The sequence below is a fragment of the Rhinoderma darwinii genome, chromosome 7, assembly GCF_050947455.1.
Source record: "Rhinoderma darwinii isolate aRhiDar2 chromosome 7, aRhiDar2.hap1, whole genome shotgun sequence".
Classification (NCBI taxonomy): Eukaryota; Metazoa; Chordata; class Amphibia; order Anura; family Rhinodermatidae; genus Rhinoderma; species Rhinoderma darwinii.
This window is the reverse complement of record NC_134693.1, coordinates 49,901,035-49,921,917: the sequence shown is the minus strand read 5'-3', so window position 1 is coordinate 49,921,917 and position 20,883 is coordinate 49,901,035. Positions and strand designations below refer to the sequence as shown.

Sequence of the window (20,883 nt, the reverse complement as noted above, 5' to 3'; positions counted from 1 at the left end):
TTGCAACAAAAATGAGCCTTAGAAGGCGGAACATGGATAGTTTCCAAGTGCAGGTACAAAATAATAACATAAATATGTCCACTCAGTTACAGTATATTATGGAATTACAGATAATGCACATGAGAGGTACACTTTAATTTTTTAGGGTGCTATCTAACCAGAAAAGTTACACCCACATGTCACCTGTGTGCAGTGTGGCACTTTGTTCCGTACAGCAGTCTGTGCTTATGTATAATTCTAGAAGTGAACACACTGTTCTTGGCTTAGTAGCCAATGGGTGCCTTTCTACAGATTAATAACAGTCATGGCGCTAGTGTCACAGGTATGCACTGAAGGCTTGTCTTTCTATACAAGACTGAAACGATCCAGGCCTGTTATATTCCATACCCAACAGAGTCAGGGGACTTAATATTGAATTAATCAAGCTAACAAGGCGAATGTCGACTGGCAGAAATGATTGACAGCTGACAATATACATTACAACCAGTGAAAGCTAATAATATCCCCAATATAATAATTGTTAGTATCCTTCCATATAAAGGAATAACCTTCAATGGAGTGACTTTGTCCAATGTACGAATCGGCTCTGAATGTATAAGAAGAAGGACTGCCTTTCAAGATGTAATGCTGCCTGACACAAAAGAAAAAATATTCTCTAAGGTGTAAAATCTTCTCTCTATTGAATAACAGTTGAAAAGTTCTACTAGGAAAATAGACTTTAGTAGTTTTCACGATATTCTTTTAAAAAAAAATATATACAATGGTTTAAAATTTTTATTTTTAATAGAGAAATGCTATATATTCCAGTCTACTATGGAAGCATGGCTGTGATCGCAGAATAATACGTAATGTATTATGAAATATGATTTAGCCTGCACTAAGCTCCAGCTACAGCACTTTATGTAGTTGCCAGGAGCTCATAAAGAAAAGGATATTCATGTCTACTGTAGCTGTCGCCTGATATCTTAATATAGTTACAGACACATGTCCATCAAGTTCATCCAAGAGATGGGAAAAGGGAAGGAAAAATGTCTACACGTTGACATAGGGGCTAATATTTTTTCGTTCTAGGAAATGATCTAAGCCTTTATTAAAGCCATCTCCTGTCCCTGCTGTGACGGATCCTGCGGTGACTATTCGGTAGATTCACAGTTCGCAACAGTAAAGAAGGCTTGTCTCCTATGAAGGTTGAACCTTTTTTTCTCCTGATGGAGGGAGTGCCCCCTTGTCCTTTGAGGGGGTTTTACATGGAACAGGTTTTCACTATATTTCTTGTATGGGCCATTCATATATTTATATAATTGAATCATGTCCCCACTTTTCAAGGCTATAGGTTTAATTTTTTTAATTTTTCCTCATAACATTACGTGTAACACAATTCTTTTTTATTATAAGCACTGTATAAAGATGAGTAGTGGAGTAGAGGGTTGTTTGTCCTTTGGTGTGTACTATGACCAAATCTGGTGACAATGGTGGAGCTTCCTGTTTTCTGCTATTGGTCCTCTTAGTCCTGGAAAACACTGTATCTGAAGGCAAAAATTGTTTAACCCCTTAGTGTCTAAGCCTGTTTTGGCCTTCAGGACCAGCCCCATTTTTGCAAATCTGACATGTGTCACTTTATGTGGTAATAACTCCAGAATGCTTTTACCTATCCAAGCGATTCTGGGATTGTTTTCTCGTGACATGTTGTACTTTATGATACTGAAAAAATTTTGTCATTAAATTCAATATTTATTTGTAAGAAACGCCAAGATTTAGAGAAAATTAGCAAAAATTAGCATTTTTCTAAATTTTAATGTATTTACTTGTAAAACAGATAGTAATACCACACAAAATACATACTAGTTTATATTTCCCATATGTCTACTTTATGTTTGCGTCGTTTTTTGAACATTCTTTTATTTTTCTAGGACGTTACAACGCTTAGAACTTTAGCAGCAATTTCTCATATTTTCAAGAAAATTTCAAAAGGCTATTTTTTCAGGGACCAGTTCAGTTCTGAAATGGCTTTGAGGGCCTTATATATTAGAAAGTCACCATAAATCACCCCATTTTGAAAACTGCACCCATCAAAGTATTCAAAACAGCATTCACAGTATTTTAGCCCTTTAGGCGTTTCACAGGAATTAAAGCAAAGTAGAGGTGAAATTTACAAATTTCATTTTTTTTCTTCAAAAATTCATTTGTAATAAATTTTTTCTGTACCACAGAAGGTTTTACCCAAGAAATGCAACTCAATATTTATTGCCCAGATTCTGCAGTTTTTAGAAATACCCCACATGTGGCCCTAGCGCGGTCATGGACTGAAACACAGGCCTCAGAAGCAAAGGAGCACCTAGTGGATTTTGGGCCTCTATTTTATTAGAATATATTTTAGGTACCATGTCAGGTGTGAGGAGGCCTTGTGCTGCCAAAACAGTGGAAACACCCCAAAAGTGACCCCATTTTGGAAACTATACCCCTCAAGGAATTTATCTATGGGTATAGTTAGCATTTTGAACCCATAGTTTTTTTGCTAAATTTATTTGAATTAGTATGTGAAGGTGAAAATCTACTTTTTTTGTGAAAAAATTAGGAAATTTTAAATTTTTACAAGGAATAAAGTAGAAAAAACACCCCAACATATGTAAAGCAATATCTTCCGATTATAGCAATACCCCATATGTGGTAATAAATTGCTGTTTGGACCCACAGCAGGCCTCAGAAAGAAGGAGCACCATTTGGATTTCTGATTTTGCTGGAATAGTTTTCAGTGCCGTGTCGCGTTTGCAATGCACTGGAGGGAAGAAAACCGTGGAAACCCCCCAATAGTGACCCCATTTTGGAAACTATACCCCTCAAGGAATTTATCTATGGGTATAGTTAGCATTTGAACAAACAGTTTTTTTGCTAAATTTATTTGAATTAGTATGTGAAGATGAAAATCTACTTTTTTTCTGAAAAAAGGTAGCCATTTTTAATTTTTACAAGGAATAAAGGAGAAAAAGCGCCCCAACATTTGTAAAACAATTTCTCCTGATTACGTAAATACCCCATATGTGGTAATAAACTACTGTTTGGACCCACACCGGGGCTTAGAAGGGAAGGAGCACTATTTGGCTTTTGGAGCTCAAATTTAGCTGGAATGTTTTTGGGTGTCATGTCGAATTTGCAAAGCCCCTGAGAGACCGAAACAGTGGAAGCCCCCCAAAAGTAACCCCATTTGGGAAACTACACCACTTAAGGAATCTATCTAGGGGTATAGTGAGCATTTAGGCCCCACACGTCTTTTGCAGAATTTATTAGAATTAGGCCGTGAAAATTAATATCAACATTATTTCCACTAAAATGTTGAATTTTTTCAATTTTACAAAGGATAAACGAGAATATGCACCCCAACGTTTGTAAAGCAATTTCTCCTGAGTACGGCAATACCCCACATGTGGTCATAAATGTTTTTTCATTAGAAAGTAATTAACCCTTTACGAACTGATTCATGTTTTGCTTTTTCGTTTTTCCTCCCCGCTTTCCAAGAGCCACTACTTTTTTATTTTTCTGTCAATAGAGCGGTGTGGGGGCTTATTTTTTGCGGGACGAGCTGTCGTTTTTATTGGTACCATTTTTTGGTACGATGCCATATCGGTGGACATAAACGGCTGTTTGGGCACGCTGTAGGGCTCAGAAGGGAGGGACGCCATTTGGCTTTTGGAGCGCATATTTTGCTTGGTAGTAGCTCTGGCGTTTTGCTGGTATTTCAGTTTATAATGTTGGGGCACATGTAGGCTGGGCAGAGTACATCAGGGGCATAATAAGAGGGTATAATAATGGGGTAAATAAATAATAATCCACAGATATGTGGCCGGTGTCGCACTGATAAATGGTGCCCGATCTTATCCACTTTTGGAACACTCTGCACATTTTGCATCGCCATAATCTGGGAGCCGGAACTTTTTTTATTTTTTCACCACCGGAGCCGTGTGAGGGCTTATTTGTTGCGGGACAATCTGTAATTTTCATTTGTACCATTTTGGGGTACATGCGATTTTGTTGATCACTTTTTATTCAATTTTTCGGCAAGCCAGGTGACCAAAAACCATAAATTCTGACAATGATTTTTATTTATTTTTGACGGCGTTTATCCTGGGCTATAAATGACTATTATACTTTATTCTGCGGGTCGGTACGATTACGGCCATACCATATGTATATAGGTTTTTTTATGTTTTGCAGCGTTTGTGCAATAAAATAACTTATTTAGAAAATAATGTATTTTCTGTGTCACCATATTCTGAGAGCCATAACTTTTTTATTTTTCAGTCAAAAAAGCTGTGTAAGGGCTTGTTTTTTGCGGGACGGGTTGTAGTTTGTATCGGTACTATTTTGGCGTACATGCGACTTTTTGATCACTTTTTATTACATATTTTGTGAGGGGTGATGACCAAAAAATAGTGATTCTGGCATTGTTTTTCGTTTATTTTTTTTGCGGCGTTCACTGTGTGGGAAAAATAATATTATAGTTTTATAGTTGGGGTCGTTACGAACGCGGTGATACCAAATATGTGTACTTTTTTTTTACGTGTTCATTTTTTTTCCTATAATGAAAGACTTATTATAGGAAAAAAAGCAGTTCTTGTTTATGTCACTTATAACTTTTATTTTTACACTTTTTTTAAAACATTTTTATTCTTTTTTTTACTTTTTTCACTTGTCCCACTAGGGGACACTTAGACTTGCAGCTCTGATCGCTGCTGGAATACATTACACTACACACGTAGTGTAATGCATTCCAACTGTCATTGTGACGTGACAGTCACACTGACAGGAAGCCTACGACGACCACCCTCGGGGTGGTCCTCATAGGCTTCTGTACATGGCAACCCGGAAGCCATTGTCTGGCGTCCGGTTGCCATGGGTACCATCGCCAGCCCCCGTGATTTCACATGGGGGCTGCCGATCGGCGCTAAAGACCTTAATTGTGGCGTTCAAAATCGAGCGCCGCAATTAAGGGGTTAACTGCCGATATCAGCGGCGACAGGCCGCTGATCGGCAACGGGGAGAGCAGGGCTGACACCCTGCAGTTAACCGCCGCTGCGGTGTAGCGCCGCGCGGCGGTTAACTGTCAAAGCACTGACGTAACTGTACGTCAAGGTGCGCGAACTTACTGCTCACCATGACGTACAGTTACGTCATGGTGCGTTAAGGGGTTAATGTCACAGCCACCTGTTTGCAGATGTATTTGACACAACATTTTGGATAAAATAATGTTATTTTGATAGGTGATGAAGCTCTCAGTCTAAGGCCTGATTCACACGAACGCTGCGCATCTCAGATTTGAAAAACTTCCGTTTTTCACATCCGAGGTGCAGCGTGCTCAGCGCTGCGGGATGTGATGTCACGCATCCTCCATAGTTGAGAGTCTATGGAGGGATGCGTGATGCGCGAAAAGAACGGACATGTCCTATTTTCGCACTGACCCTTCACATGGTCCGTTGAAACAACGGCTGTGTGAACGGCCACATTGAATTACATAGGTCCGTGGGACGGCCGCTGTTTCAATGGCCGTTCCACAGACGTTTAACACGCTCGTGTAAATAAGCCCTAAAAAGGATGTGCGGCCTTCATGAAGACAATGAATCAGGCACTGGACTTCTTGACCACCTACTTGACCAGGCAGTTTGTATTATTTTGTAGGTCTGTGCAGCCATCTTTCTGTAAGACTACTTAGTTAAAAACTTCATAAACTGCTCTTCCGGACTAATGTATGTAAACTGAGCGTTCTTATAAATTGCTGCATTTCTGCTGTGCAAACCCTTCTAGATCAGCAGATTAGTGCAGATCTGACTGCTCTAACGCCTGGTGATCAGCCTCAAGACCTCCACAGAGGGGGGCACTCTTTTCTCCACTACTGTTTTTGGCAATAAATGTATAAGTGTAGTAAGTTTTCCACTTTCCTCTATTAGGGAAGGTTTTTCTGCTTTTTTTTTAGATGGGATCTACTCCCAACTTTGGTTATAAATATATGTATGTAAGAGTAAATGAAAATACAACTGTGTGAATGCGCCCTAAAACAGGTAGAAAGTAAAGTTGTGGGTGAACCACTGTCATTATCTTATCTATTATTATCAGTACTGAAAATAAAGTCTGAAACGGTAACATGACAATCTGTGTATGTACGTCCTTTTTAAAACATGCATATGAACTTGGCCCAAAAATTGTGACTTTTGAGAAACTGGCCGTAGTTTGTCAAAAGGGTGCTACACCAGAAAACTGAATAATTGGCCTGTGTTAAAGGGCCTTAAAAGATCACGCAAAGAGGATATTCCTCAAAGTGAGGTTGCTTCTGCCTCCTGGTCAGATCGCTCGGAGGGTGAAGTTTCTTCAGGGAACTCTGATGATTTCTATATGCACTATTTATGCCTCTTTCATAATGATAGAGCTCCCTCGTTACTCAAGGCAGTTAAATGTACTATTGAGTCAGACAAGAACAGATAATAATCCAAAAAAGTAGCATCTAATCTACTTTTCCTCCCATTAAGGAGAAAGTGTTTCCTAGTCATACCATTCTGAAGGAGTGCCCTCAGAGTGAATGACCTAAGCGTGATAAGAAGATGGATCTAAGGCTAGATTCAAAGCGCTTTCCAAGATAGACCTAAAAAAAACTGCAGAATGGGAAGGACCTCCCAAATCTTTCCCTACTTAAATTAACAGCTGATGGTGCTCCTCTAAACCTTTAGAAGCTTTCAATGAAGCCAGGATGGCAATATGGATAAAACAGTGGGCTGGTGTTATTTCCACCAAAAAACATTTCTGTAAACTACCTTTGCAAGGATCTAGCGTGATTAGGCCACAGTTGGAAGGGATTTTAAAAACCCTCAGTGAGGGAAAAAGCCCAAACCTGGGGAAAATAGAATCTAATAAGAGATCTCAAAATTCCTCGGAAGAAAAAACATCAAGATGGAAATCATCAGTTCAGTTATTCCCATTATTCAAAAAGACAATTTTCTTGCTACCTCCCATGTTAGAAAAACGTATATATTTAAAGAGACTCTGTCACCACATTATAAGTGCCCTGTCTCCTATATAAGGAGATGGGCGCTGTAATGTAGGTGACAGTAATGCTTTTTATTTAAAAAAACTATCTTTTTTCACAACGTTAGGAGCAATTTTGGTTTATGCTAATGAGCTTTCTTAATGTCCAAGTGGGCGTACTTTTACTTTCGACCAAGTGGGCGTTGTACAGAGGAGTGCATGACGCTGACCAATCAGCATCATGCACTCCTCTCCATTCATTTACACTGCACTAGCGATATAGATATATCGCTATGTGCAGCCTCATACACAAACCCTAACATTACTAGTGTCCTGATAATGAATACACATGACCATCCAGCCTGGACGTCATGTGTACTCAGAATCCTGACACTTCTGACTCTTTTTTGTGAGATTCCGGCAAGTGAAACCAAATCTCGTTTAGCTCCGTGATCTCGCGAGATTTCGTATCCGTTGCTGGAATCTCACAAAAAAGAGTCAGAAGTGTCAGGATTCTGAGTACACATGACGTCCAGGCTGGATGGTCATGTGTATTCATTATCAGGACACTGCAGTAATGTTAGTGTGTGTGTATGTGGCTGCACATAGTGATATAACTATATCGCTAGTGCAGTGTAAATGAATGGAGAGGAGTGCATGATGCCGATTGGTCAGCGTCATGCACTCCTATGTACAACGCCCACTTGGTCGAAAGTAAAAGTACGCCCACTTGGGCATTAAGAAAGCTCATTAGCATAAACCAAAATCGCTCCTAACGTTGTGAAAAAAGATCGTTTTTTTAAATAAAAAGCATTACTGTCACCTACATTACAGCGCCCACCTCCTTATATAGGAGACAGGGCACTTATAATGTGGTGACAGAGTCTCTTTAATTAAAAAATTTTTTACAGGATGGCTGTGACTGATGCCTCTGACAGATGCCATCTTTCGACCACCCATCGCCCATAGACTCTATGGAAGAAAAAGTATATACGTTTAAGATACGTTTTTTACTGGATGGCTCAAGATTGTATTGAAATGGTATCATATCAAATTGTATAACTCAACACAATTCAGGAAAAGTTATGGGTGAACACATTCATACTTTCTATGTTTTCGTTCCAGATCTCTCTCTGGTTATTAATATTCTCATGGGCCCTCCATTGAACCAGCTGAACGAGCCTCCATTAAGCCGTCTCCTTAAAAACTTTATTTCTTGTTGCCATAACTTCAGCCAAGTGTATCGGAGAATTGCAAGCACTATCATCTAAAGAACCTTATTTTCTTATTTGTCCCGATCACATAGTGATAAGACTTATGCCATGCTTTATTTCTAAAATCATTTATGTCTACGACATCTATCAGGTGATTTCATTGCCAGTTTTTTGTCTATACCCTCAAAATGAGGATCAGGAGAACTATCGTCTTCTGGATGTTAAAGGGATGATTCTATTTTATTTACAAAAGACTCTATGGCTGATTTACTACTGTATCTGGGTATAGAAAGTGTTGAAAAATTTACCAAATTTTGTCACAAATTGTCACAGTTTGGCGCATTTATGATGTTTGCACTTCACGAGACACTTTTCAGAAGTGTTCCGAAATGGAGGCGTGGCTTGTTGGCAAGGGGCATGGCTTAAATGCCCAAGTGTGTGAAAAAAAACTGGCACAAAATCAGGCGCAAAATAAACCTAATCAAAAGTGGTATAAGGAAGAGAAAAGGGTCATGCAAGATGTACCAAAATTATTACACAGCATGCACCACAGGGATAAATTTGGAGCATTTTGTACCGGCCTGGTCTAAGGTTACGCTGTCTAACTATTAGTCAGCATTAGTAAGTGAGGTTCTCTATCTTTCAGAAATGTGGGAAAGCTTTTCCTTCAATTAAGGGGGCCCAACAAGGGCAACAAAACGAGCAAGGGTTCTATGCCAGGATGGATTAAGGATCTTATTCAAGACTGCTATCTTCTGGATGTCCAAGCCCTCCTTTATCCATTACAGCTCACTAAACTAAATAAACATCTACTTCGCAGGCCAAGTTGGCCCAAGTTCTGTTGGGTAACATTTGCAAAGCTGCCACATGGTTTGTGAGACACTACAGGTTAGTTGTTAATTCCTCAGAGGGTTCGACCTTAAGGGTATGTGCACACGATGAGAGGCTTTTACGTCTGAAAAGACAGACTGTTTTCAGGAGAAAACAGCTGCCTCGTTTCAGTCGTAAAAGCTCCTCCTCGCATTTTGCGAGGCGTCTGTGACGCTCGTAAATCTTGAGCTGCTCTTCATTGACTTCAATGAAGAACGGCTCAAATTACGTTGCAAAGAAGTGCCCTGCACTTCTTTGCCGAGGCAGGCATTTTACGCGTCGTCGTTTGACAGCTGTCAAACGACGACGCGTAAATGACAGGTCGTCTGCACAGTACGTCGACAAACCCATTCAAATGAATGGGCAGATGTTTGCCGACGTATTGTAGCCGTATTTTCAGACGTAAAACGAGGCATAATACGCCTCGTTTACGTCTGAAAATAGGTCGTGTGAACCAAGCCTTAGCAAGAGAGTGCTTGAGAAAGCAGTTTGTTCCTAATGTTGCTTATTGAGTCCCATTGTGTGCTGTTCAGGAAAAATTCAAGTTTACTTACCTGAAATTTTCATTTCCTGGAGTCCGTAGGCAGCAGACTTACGTACCTGAATAGAATATTATTGTTGCAGACAAACACATAGTGCTGCGTCTTCATGATCTTTTTATAGTGTGATTTGGGAAGTCAAATTTATTAATTGACACTTGCATATCTAATAATTTCTGTTTAACATGTCTTCTATTCTGGTTTGGGGTTAAGCAAGTTGTGTGCTGCTTACAGGCACCAGAAAATGAAAATTTCAGGTAAGTAAATATAATTTTTTGTAAAGGGAAAAAAGTTGTGTATATGTATATATATATTTATATAATTTTTAACATTTTATTTCACCTTTCTTTTTTTTTTTTAGCCCCACTAACTTAACCATGCAATTGCTTGTACATTGATATCATATACTACAATAGGTCTTGCCTATGGTAGTGCCTAATGGGAGCACAAAAGATGGCAGAACTGGAGCCTTCATTAGGCAGCTCCTGGGCCTACGCCATCGCTGTGCCATATATTCAGGGCACTTGGTGCTAACTACATAGCGCCAGCACCGTAAATGTACGTCACGTGGCCCCAACGGGTTATGGCATTTTGACGAGACTGACTAGCCACCAGCATAGAGAAAGTTATACCTTACATACTGTATGGGCAGCTTGTTACACAGCTTTAGTACACATAAAGCAGAGCTTAGATTGTCACTACCTCTATAAATTACTAAAAATGAATGAACTCTCTCATTCTCGTCTGAGGGATTCCTGCAGTTATTCTGTGGAAATTACTGCCCCAAACCATCAGACTTGCATTCTCAGTTTAAAGTGTGCTATACTCAATTGTTCAAGGAGACTTATGCCACATAACCATAGCCCATGGCCCATACACCACCTGACCTGTCACAAATATCTCCATTCCACCGTGTCCTCAACTAGCTACCCTTGTTGCATCACTCTGCCCCTTACGTCGGTGTAGGATCAGATACTGGCTGGGTGACAGGTTCATACAGCTTAAGTTATATTCCCCTTTCCAACACAAAGAGCAGGTCTCATGGACAAAATCAGCAACTTGTACCTATTGTATCACTCTTTCCAGTACAATTAGATTGTAAGCTCCTATGAGCAGGAACATTTCTCCTTTTGTATCATTGTTTGTTCATTTGTTTTTGCCATTTTACTCACTAGTCACTTCCACAATTGTAAAGCGCTGCAGAATATTTGGCGCTATAAAATTACAGATTATTCTTAATGTATTTTCATTAAAATGATATAGACAATGATAAAATGATATATGGTTCAATGGGTCTGCTACTGAAAACATTGGTTTGTTTGATTTGCGTGCTCTTTACAAAGCTTTTTTGTATAGGGTTGACTCGTCACTTTAGTGAATGTTGCCTTGAAATACAGTGTTACTTCTCCCTTTTCCTAATCATACATCATTGCAGCAATATAAAGACCTATGTTCTCTCTGAAAACATACATAAATACTACTCTTTATAAACATCATATGGCAGGAGAATGTTTTATACAACAAACAGATTATTGAAATAAGAAAAAAAACTAACCTACCCAAGGCTTCAAAGTCCCGGACTCTGGAAGGCAATTAGAAAACAGCATTACCGGTGGACAGAACAAGACACAATATTATTGTACATAGCCACATAGATGGGTGTGGACTTCTAATGTAACAGGACAAGGTGGGTGACTCTGGTTCTGTCCCTGCCACCCTCCCGGTTGCCAGTCAAGAAATACGGCAAATACGACAAATGCTGCGCTCTCATATTGGGATTCACTATTGGGAGATCATTAACCAACTTGATAAGAAGTCACTTGCGAGACAGAGCTGTGTGAATGAGTAAACTGGCAGGTACTATAACTTAGCCCTGCAGTACTGTACAGATGTAGCCGTCTTTATCTTGACTTTTAACACAATAAATACACAGTGGCAAGATCCTATATTTTGACATTTTCAATGACTTTTCAATGGCTTTTGTTGTGTGATATCACGACGTTGCAGCAAGTGATCAGATTCAAGATAAAGATGGCTACATCCGTATATTAGATTATTTTATTCACTATAACACTGCATGATATTTTATCAGTATGCTATTGTATAGCTGATGGATTTTGAATCACTTATAGACGCAGTATAGCGCTGCATTATGTATTACTATTTTCAGGGAAAGTATCTTTCGGATTCTGTTGTTTTACATTATAGTTTATGGGGGAACAGAGTATACAATGCAGGGGTTAAACTCAAAAGCAATTCCCAACTGTTTCCCTAGATACTCTTATGATAATTAAGGAGGGTCAGGGTCCTCATGAATCTCACATGCTTCTCTAATTGTGCATATAAATGGCAGTTTTAAGAGTATTTGTGCTCTAATAAAAACACATCACCCTCAGAATGAACTTTAATTATTCCTTCCTTGCTTTACAATCTCATTAAAACACTGCAATCACCGCCGATATTTCATACCTCCACGCCCGCAGGTATCCACTCTGCCCAGGCACTCCTTGTGAGCCCCAGTCCCACATTTAGAACAAAAATATCCCTGGAAGAATGTCCCCCTGAAAAATAAATTCACTATAAAGGTAAATGGGTTTCCACCTTTGAATGAATATTATTTATTTCTATGAAGAAAATGCTCTCATATATTACAATATAAATGTCCAAAATGTGGCATTTAATCAGTTAATTCCAGGACAACATATAACACACCTTAACAGCCTTTTATATATACAGATAAAGCATGGCTGAATTTGACATTCATCTCTTTGTAGGTCATTGCTTGTGCAACTCTAGTTAAAGGACTGGCAGGCGGCATCGCATGGACAAGCATGGGAATTGTACAGATGGATACTGGCAGCACAGGTTCTGTGGTAAATATGATTACGGGCATTGCTTTTGTGCAGGACCTTGGCAAGGCAAGTGTTGATACTGTGCAAGTGGATATGGATTGTGTAGCGCCAGGACCAAATGTTGCTACCGCTCCTGATAACCATCATGGTGGTCTTCTAATTGTAACAAAAAGGTAGAGAGACCGCAGCACACAAAGGTATTGAGGTATCAAAAAAGTGTCTTTATTCCACCATAAATAGCGACGTTTCGACCCAAGTGAGGGTCTTTCTCAAGGCTTGGGTCGAAACGTCGCTATTTATGGTGGAACAAAAACACTTTTTTGAAACCTCGATACCTGTGTGTGCTGCGGTCTCTATACCTCTTTGTGTCTATTTGGACATGGACTGGCTACGACTTGACACTGCCTGCACCAATTGAAACTTTCTCCTGTTTAATGCCCCTCATGAATTTTTCTGGGACTGTGATGTGCTGCTGATCTCTCTCTGTGGTCTCCTAAATGTAGCTATCCATAGCCCTACAAGTACAAGACTGTACAAGACTGGCATCCCACACAGGTAAATGAGCTTACAATGTTCTGGGCTCTTAAAGGGGTTGTCCACTTTCAGCAAATTAATGTTATTTTTTGTATAATTAAAAGTCACAATTTACCAATATACTTTCAGTATTAATTCCTCACGCTTTTCGAGATCTCTGCTTGTTGTTATTCAATAGGATACAATTCTGTCTATGGTCATGTGATGGACACACAGGTGCTGGGATAATTAGTAGACACAGCTCTGATACACATACTGTAACTGTAATGAACCATGCACCTGTGTGTCCATCACATGACCATGGACAGAATTTTACAAAAAAAAAACATAAATTTTCTGAAACCAAAAAACCCCTTTAGCTTAAAGGGTTATTCCCATCTCCCAATTTCAGAACTTTCTTGACTGCCCCTCTGCTTCTTGTTCCCCTGCTGTGACTATTTTGTGGGCAGGACTATGCCGTGCGCGTTGCCGATGCTGCTGTACAGTAGAATAGCAATGTATGTAGGATCAGGATTTTACATACAGTATAATGACGGGGACAAACGGCGATGCTCTGTTTTAGTGTTCCCATTCACTTAGTATGTAACACTGCAGGCACCTGTACCAGGTATGCTTAGATGAATTACTTCTGCTCTTTATAGAGATGTTTGCATTCAGACAATATATCCCTAGTGAGCATGCCTGCTATGGAATAAAATGGTGAAAAGTTTGTGACAACTGCTTACACCACTGCTTTGTGAATATCAGGAAAGGGATCGATTATTAGATCACCCAGTTGTCCATCTGATATAAAAATTGGTGAAAATATTGGGGCAGAATTACTACTGTGTCTGCGCCTCGAATGTGTCTAAAAATGGGCCACAGTTTGGCGCATTTTGACCCATTTTATTTTAGAACAGACGTTTGCACCTTTCTAGACCCTTAAAAAAAAGTTCTGAAGATGAGGCGGGGTTAATGGAAAGGGGCATGGCATAAAATGTGCCAAAGATCTGCATTAAAGTACTATAAGGAGGAGGAAAGTGTCTAGCAAGTGTAGCTCGATGCACCAAATTTATCATACAGCATTCACCAATGTGATGAATTTGGAGCGCCTTCGGACTACCTGGTGTAAGTTTACACTGTCTCAAACTTAGTAAATATGCCCAATGTATGGGATTTAAAATCTCCTTATCTTCTCCTTCTAATCTTGTACGACCCCTTTAAATGCATTAATTATCTTTAAAGGCTATGAAGACTTTTTTCTTTCTTTTTTAATTTTTTTTACTAAAACAATGTATTATAGTGTTATATGACACGCAGGATTCAGCAGTTATCGATCTAAGTTTATAGCAGAGACACGTAGGACCCACTGTCACCGAAGCCGTCAGTCCCACTGATCTGACGGATTCGGGTATCAGTGCAGGATACAGAGTCTATGTATCCAGGATACATAGAAGCTGTATCTCAAAAAGTAAAATATTTTTTTAATAAAAAAACAAGTACAAAGTTGCATTAAACACTATAATACATTGTTTTAGAAAAACAAAAACCAAAAAGTATTCAAAGGTTTACGTTGCTTTTAAGATACGGTATATGTGCCAATATCCAGTGTAAAATACTTTGTTTGTTTTAGTAGTGGGTAGGATTTAACAACGAAGTATAAGGGGTCGTCCACACGTAGCGACATTGCTAAATTTTTTCCTTCCGGGATTGCGGATGGAAAAAATGCAGCAGAATACAGTAGCAGCAAAGTGGGTGAGATTTAACATATCTCATCCACATGCTGTGTAAATATTCAGAGCAAAAATTTACCTGTGGTGCGTATTTTTGGGACTGCAGCATGTCAACTACTTTCAACGGAATTGCTGCAGAAATTATGTTACATGTGGACAAGTCCTAGCATTGTAGCCAAACGGGGAAAATTCCGGGCGAGGTATACCCCAGGCGATACCTTTTAACTTTATGTTAGGATTCCACCAACAGCAGAAAGCTATATCCTCAAAAGTTGTAGACTGTGTGGGAAGTTCACATTAGTAAATCTGCCCCAGTATGTATACATTCTGCTCATAGTGTTCCTTTAAGCATTAGGGTATGTGCACATGCTTAGCAAAAAAATTCTGAAAATACGGAGCTGTTTTCAAGGGAAAACAGCTACTAATTTCCAGAAGTTTTTTAATTAACTAGTGTTTTTTGCGGCGGTTTTTTACAGCCGTTTTTGGAGCTGTTTTTCTATAGAGTCAATGAATAACGGCTCCAGAAATGGCTCAAGAAGTGACATGCACTTCTTTTTCGCAGGCGTTTTTTTACACGCCCGGTTTTAAAAACAGCCGCGTAAAAAAAAACGCCCTTTCGAAACAGAACACAGTTTTTCCTATTGAAATCAATGGGCAGATGTTTGGAGGCGTTCTACTTCTGATTTTTCGTCAGTTTTTCGGCCGTTTAAAAAAGCCGTGTGAACATACCCTTACACTATCATGTGTCAGATGGCAAGAAATATGCATTTTATTAGGATAAACTGCTGGACGAGTTACCTGAGCAACATCTGACAAACTTGGCAGGATGTAACCTCTTCAAATGTATACATATTGAATTCATGGTTATTGGAAGTCGCAAATTCTGGCCGAATATTGGACCTAGAAGAAAGTACAGTAAGACATGGTTGAGAAGTTTATGTTTTTAGCAAATCACAGAAGCAAATCTAATTTTCTAATGTAATGAATGAACAATCATAGAAGAATGAGATTGACATAGACATAACCAGTGGGGGGCGCACATCCAGAGTGTGGTTGTATGACACTTTTTCACATTGAGATGGTGCTACTATATCCGTAAACCATTTTTTGCTGTAAACCACTAGCCCAATGGGATTGTAAATATGTTGAAATGTTGTAAGACAAATGGCAATATATAATACTAAATATGTTTAACATACTGGCACCACTCTTCTCTTACAAGACATATGTACGAGCCGCACAGTTCTGCAAAGTAATACAGATTTGTGCTGCCCATGACCACTGACAACAATCTTCCCATGAAATAATACTATCAGGAAAATACTTTGGGGCTCAGACTGAATTATTAAACGTACACACCAAAAAAAAAATGTCATCCCCTGCCATCTAAATATAAAAATCTCACTCTGAAAGATGCGGAGAGGCAAGAATATAACCAGAGAGGAGGAAGTGTCGACAGATAAAGAGGCTTCTTCTTTACTCTGAAAAGCAATTCATGTTTAATCTCTTCATCTGCTGGCACCTTCACTGTACCAATGTACAGAGGTTTCTACTATCTACACAGAATGTAAAGATAGTAGAAACATGTTTTTGCCCTCACTGAGTGGCATCAAAGATAGACTGGGCAAATAAGGAGAAGAAACAACAAACGTAATGAGGAAAAAAGTAGTATAAGTCATTTATCAACCAGAAGAATAGTGTAACACCTGATCTTATACTTTATTCACAGACATGTATGGCCTCTACCAGAATATGGCTGGAGATGGAAAAAAAACAGGTAACCTGTACCATAAGGGTATGTTCACACGAGGTCATTACGTCCGTAATTGACGGATGTATTTCAGCCGCAAGTACCGGACCGAACACAGAGCAGGGAGCCGTGCTCCTAGCATCATAGTTATGTACGACGCTAGGAGTCCCTGCCTCGCTGCAGGACAACTGTCCCGTACTGTAATCATGTCCGGCAGCGAGGCAGGGACTCCTAGCGTCGTACATAATTATGATGCTAGGAGCCCGACTCCCTGCACTGTGTTCGGTCCGGTACTTGCGGCCGAAATACGTCCGTCAATTACGGACGTAATGACCTCGTGTGAACATACCCTAAAAGCTGCTTGTTTAAACCTGTAACACCAGGGCTACACCTAGACTTTTTGTAGTGAGATTTTCCAATTTTAACTATCGAGCTACAGTTGCAGTCCAGAAGAATTCATTGAGTTGCATGCACTCAATGTACTCCTGTAAACTGCAGCTGTCGCTCAATAATCAAAATTGGAAAATCTCGGGTGAACGAATACATCGGAACGCTCCAGCGACATAACTGTCAATATATGGACAGTTATGTCGCTACAGCTTCCTGCACAGCCCCTCTGCCCAGGCACTCCGGCCCTAGGGAAGCTCCTGACGTCACTGTCCATATATGGAGAGTGACGTCAGGAGCTTCCCCAGGGACGGAGTTCCCAGGCAGAGCGATTGTTGATGCTTCCTCTGCCCGGGGACTTCAGACCTGGGGAAGCTGCTAAAGTCACTGTGCATATATGGACAGTGATTTCAGGAGTTTCCCCAGGGCCAGTCCCCGGGCGACTTATCACACTGTATGCCATACAGTGTCATATGTTCTGGCCTTTCATTTGAGGTACACAAGGCAAAAACGTGATGTGAAGAAGGCCTTAGCCACTGAAGAGCCTCGGGTTGCAGACCACTGTACTTGAGAAAACCCATTTATTTTCAGATGTTAGATGTAATGTTTGCCTCATTAAGACATAATATTTGGTTATTATTTATGAGATTTCTTTTCTCTGTGCTTTTTTATGTATTTTTGGGTTCTTGTATTTCCCTTTAATAAATGCAGGACACAGAGGAAACATTATCTTGAGGTCACAACTGAAAGTCTCCTGGTTAACAGAAAAGCAATATATTTTGCACATATGCTTTCTCAAAAAGCAATATATACATTGTGTTTTATTAATAATCTTCACACAGCCCCTGGTATACTGTGATATTGGCTGTTACAGACTTTTATTTCTTTGTTAAAAAAAAAAGAAAAAAAGATCTCTCTGCTTATGGTGACATTGTGTTTTAAAACTGATAACATTATGTAACATATTTATTACCGTAATATTTAAAATATTTATAACAGTTTGTTGAACTAACAAGAAATTATTTGACTAAATAGAGTATAATTAAGATATTGTGGTATTTTTATGTTGCATTCATAGAGCTAATACACTGCACAGCAGATGCTAGTAATGAAAAAAGAATACCAATGGACCTTGCTAAATGATATTAAGGGCCGGACTAGGACGATCTAATTCCCAAAAGTGATGGGGGTCCCAGCAGCCAGACCCTCTCTGATCTGGTGATTAGGCTTTGTTCACAGGTTGCAGTTTTGTTGCATGATAGAACTGCAAAGTATGAACACAGCCTTAGGACATATGATAACTGTTGTATTGTCTTTTCCGCCTCTATAGGAATTGAAGTAGACAATTGGCTGAATTGATTGTGAATGTTCATGAATAGTTTGATGTGGATGTATGGCTTCATGCACATGGTACAGTTGTACTGCGGAGCCGCAAGGACCCCACATGCCTCTGTATCTGTATGATTTTAAACCAGGTTCCATATATCAAGGATATTCTCCCCAAAAACCAATGCTTTTAGAAGAGAATGCCTCTGTACGTAGGGTGTGGAGCGTGACACAGTTTTTTTTCTGTTGGATTTGCTTTAGACAACTCCTTACCATATATTCTATTCAGGTATGCTAAACTAATGGGAGAGGTCTCTAGCAGGGACAGATTGATTAAGCCTTTTATGACGAAGGGTCATTGATGCCCCCGTGTCCAGGTCAAATTTTCAATTTCCGTTATGCACTTCTTTAAACTATAATATATTTTCTTTGCAACCGCTTTGAATATCACAACTATTTTTACTTTGTTTTTTTACAAGACTTATAAGGCCTTCATTTTCTAGATTAGTTTAATTAATTCTGTGTTTAAAATTTTTATCATGAGCAGACAAATCACTAAAAAGGTGAGAAAAAACACTTTTTTGTAATTTTTTATATATATTTAGTTATATTATATTTATACGTGTGTGTGTATATATATATATATATATATATATATATATATATAGATACAAACACTGTACAGCTCTGTAGCTCTGTAACAATTAGGCTGGGTTCACACGTGGCGGAATTTCACTTGAATTCCGCTGCGGACACTCCGCAGCGTTAATCCGCAGCGGAGCCGTTTCTCCATTGACTTCCACTTAAATTTAGAAGTGTTCGTTTAGACGATGCGTAAAATTCCGCTGCGGAGCATAGGCTGCGGAGCGGAATTTGGTGTCCGCAGCATGCTCTGTCTGTTGCGGAGCAGTGGCGGACTGGTTGCGGACTCATGGCGGAATTTCTACATTGACTTCAATGGAGATTCTAAATTCCGCAATGAAGTCCTCAGCTGTCATGCACATGTTATGTGTGCTGCGGATGCGTCTTGCTTTTTTAACATGACATTTCTTTATTCTGGCTGGACCTATGTATTTCTAGGTCTACAGCCAGACTGAGGAAGTCAATGGGGCTCCCGGAATTACGGGAGCGTTGCTAGGAGACGTCAGTAAATAGTCACTGTCCAGGGTGCTGAAAGAGTTAAGCGATCGGCAGTAACTGTTTCTGCACCCTGGACAGTGGCTACCGATCCCAATATACAGCAACCTGTCAAAAAAATAGAAGTTCATACTTACCGAGAACTCCCTGCTTCTGTCTCCAGTCCAGCTTCCCAGGATGACGTTTCAGTCTAAGTGACGGCTGCAGCCAATCACAGGCTGCAGCGGTCACATGGACTGCCGCGTCATCCAGGGAGGTCGGGCTGGATGCCGAAAGAGGGACGCGTCACCAAGACAACGGCCGGTAAGTATGAAATTAGTTTACTTTCACTAGGGAAAGTGCTGTCCCTTCTCTCTATCCTGCACTGATAGAGAGAAGGGAAGCACTTTTTCCGCAGTCCGCAGCAGCTAGTCCCATCAATTTACTGCACATTTTGGGCAGATCCGCAGCCGTAATCCGCAACCCGGATTAGGTGCGGCATTGATGCGGACAGTTGCGGAGGAAATCCGCCACGTGGGGGCATGCCCTTAGTCTTATTCTCTCTCCGTCACCCTGGATCGCTGTGAGGGGAGGGTGAAGAGGGCTATATACACACGACAGTGAAAATATGGCAGTCAACAAAGGATAAACGGTAGGTTTTTCATGGCTGTTTTGCATCAATGTGTCTCAAAATTTTAATCCATTTAACGGCCGTCTCATTGTTTTTAACCGCCATTTGCCATACGTTTTTCATGGACGTTAAAAAAAATGGATGCATTTTAATCGTTACGAGTTTTTTGTCCCAACCCCCTGAAAACACCACAGTGCCCATGTAGATAGGAGGGGAACCCTCGGCCAGAGCGCTGACCGGGGATACTGATGCTGGAGGGAGCTTAGGTGGCGCTATCTACAGAGGGTTTTGCGCTACCTACAGGGGGTTGTCGGTGTCACTATCTCTCAAAGCCCTGGCCGACGTGAGAGTGCAGCGCTGCTCACAAGGAAGCAGCACTGCACTCATTAAACCCGTTCCAGGCTGTCAACGTCTATATACGTGACAACAGCATGGGGCATCGGCCGTTGGAACGTATATAGCCGTATGGCAGTTGTGAAGGGGTTAAAGAACCACATAAAGCATACCTATCTGAAACCTTGTGATGCCCATGAAGTCAACAGACTGATAGGTTCCCTGCAATGCCATAGAGGCACCAGCTAATAATTACCCCTACTGGCCATTTAGAGCTACAGCATTGTCCACACTGTGCTCAAGACATTCATGGAGGTCTGTCTGCTGTAGTGCATACAACTTCATTTGACTAGACTGGTAGATAGTTTCTCTAGATATGAAGAGAAAATGACCCGGGTGAAATTGAAGAGATTCGTTGACTACATATCTGGTTGAATTTATCAAAGGATCCTGGCAGACAAGCAATCCCATCTACACAAGTATAACAGTAATTTCACGTCTTCCCCTAAAGAACCATTACTTTATTCATGAGATATGTTTTATTCTACCCAAATGCATTCATTCTGTTCTAAAAAATAGTCTGAATTTGAGTTACCGCTCAGCTGATAAGG

The 20,883-nt window shown here is 40.1% G+C and overlaps 1 protein-coding gene across 1 annotated transcript in view; it reads right to left on the bottom strand.

Annotated features, from left to right (window-relative positions):
* The window catches only part of VAV3 (vav guanine nucleotide exchange factor 3), a 223,424-nt gene that overhangs the window by 67,315 nt on the left and 135,226 nt on the right, over positions 1–20,883 (bottom strand). Inside the window, exons 16-18 of the mRNA XM_075833357.1 lie at positions 15,528–15,629; positions 12,101–12,192; positions 11,191–11,213 (exon numbers count right to left, since the gene is read on the bottom strand). Of these exons, the coding sequence (XP_075689472.1) occupies positions 11,191–11,213; positions 12,101–12,192; positions 15,528–15,629 (217 nt within the window). The remainder of the gene's footprint in view (positions 1–11,190; positions 11,214–12,100; positions 12,193–15,527; positions 15,630–20,883) is intronic.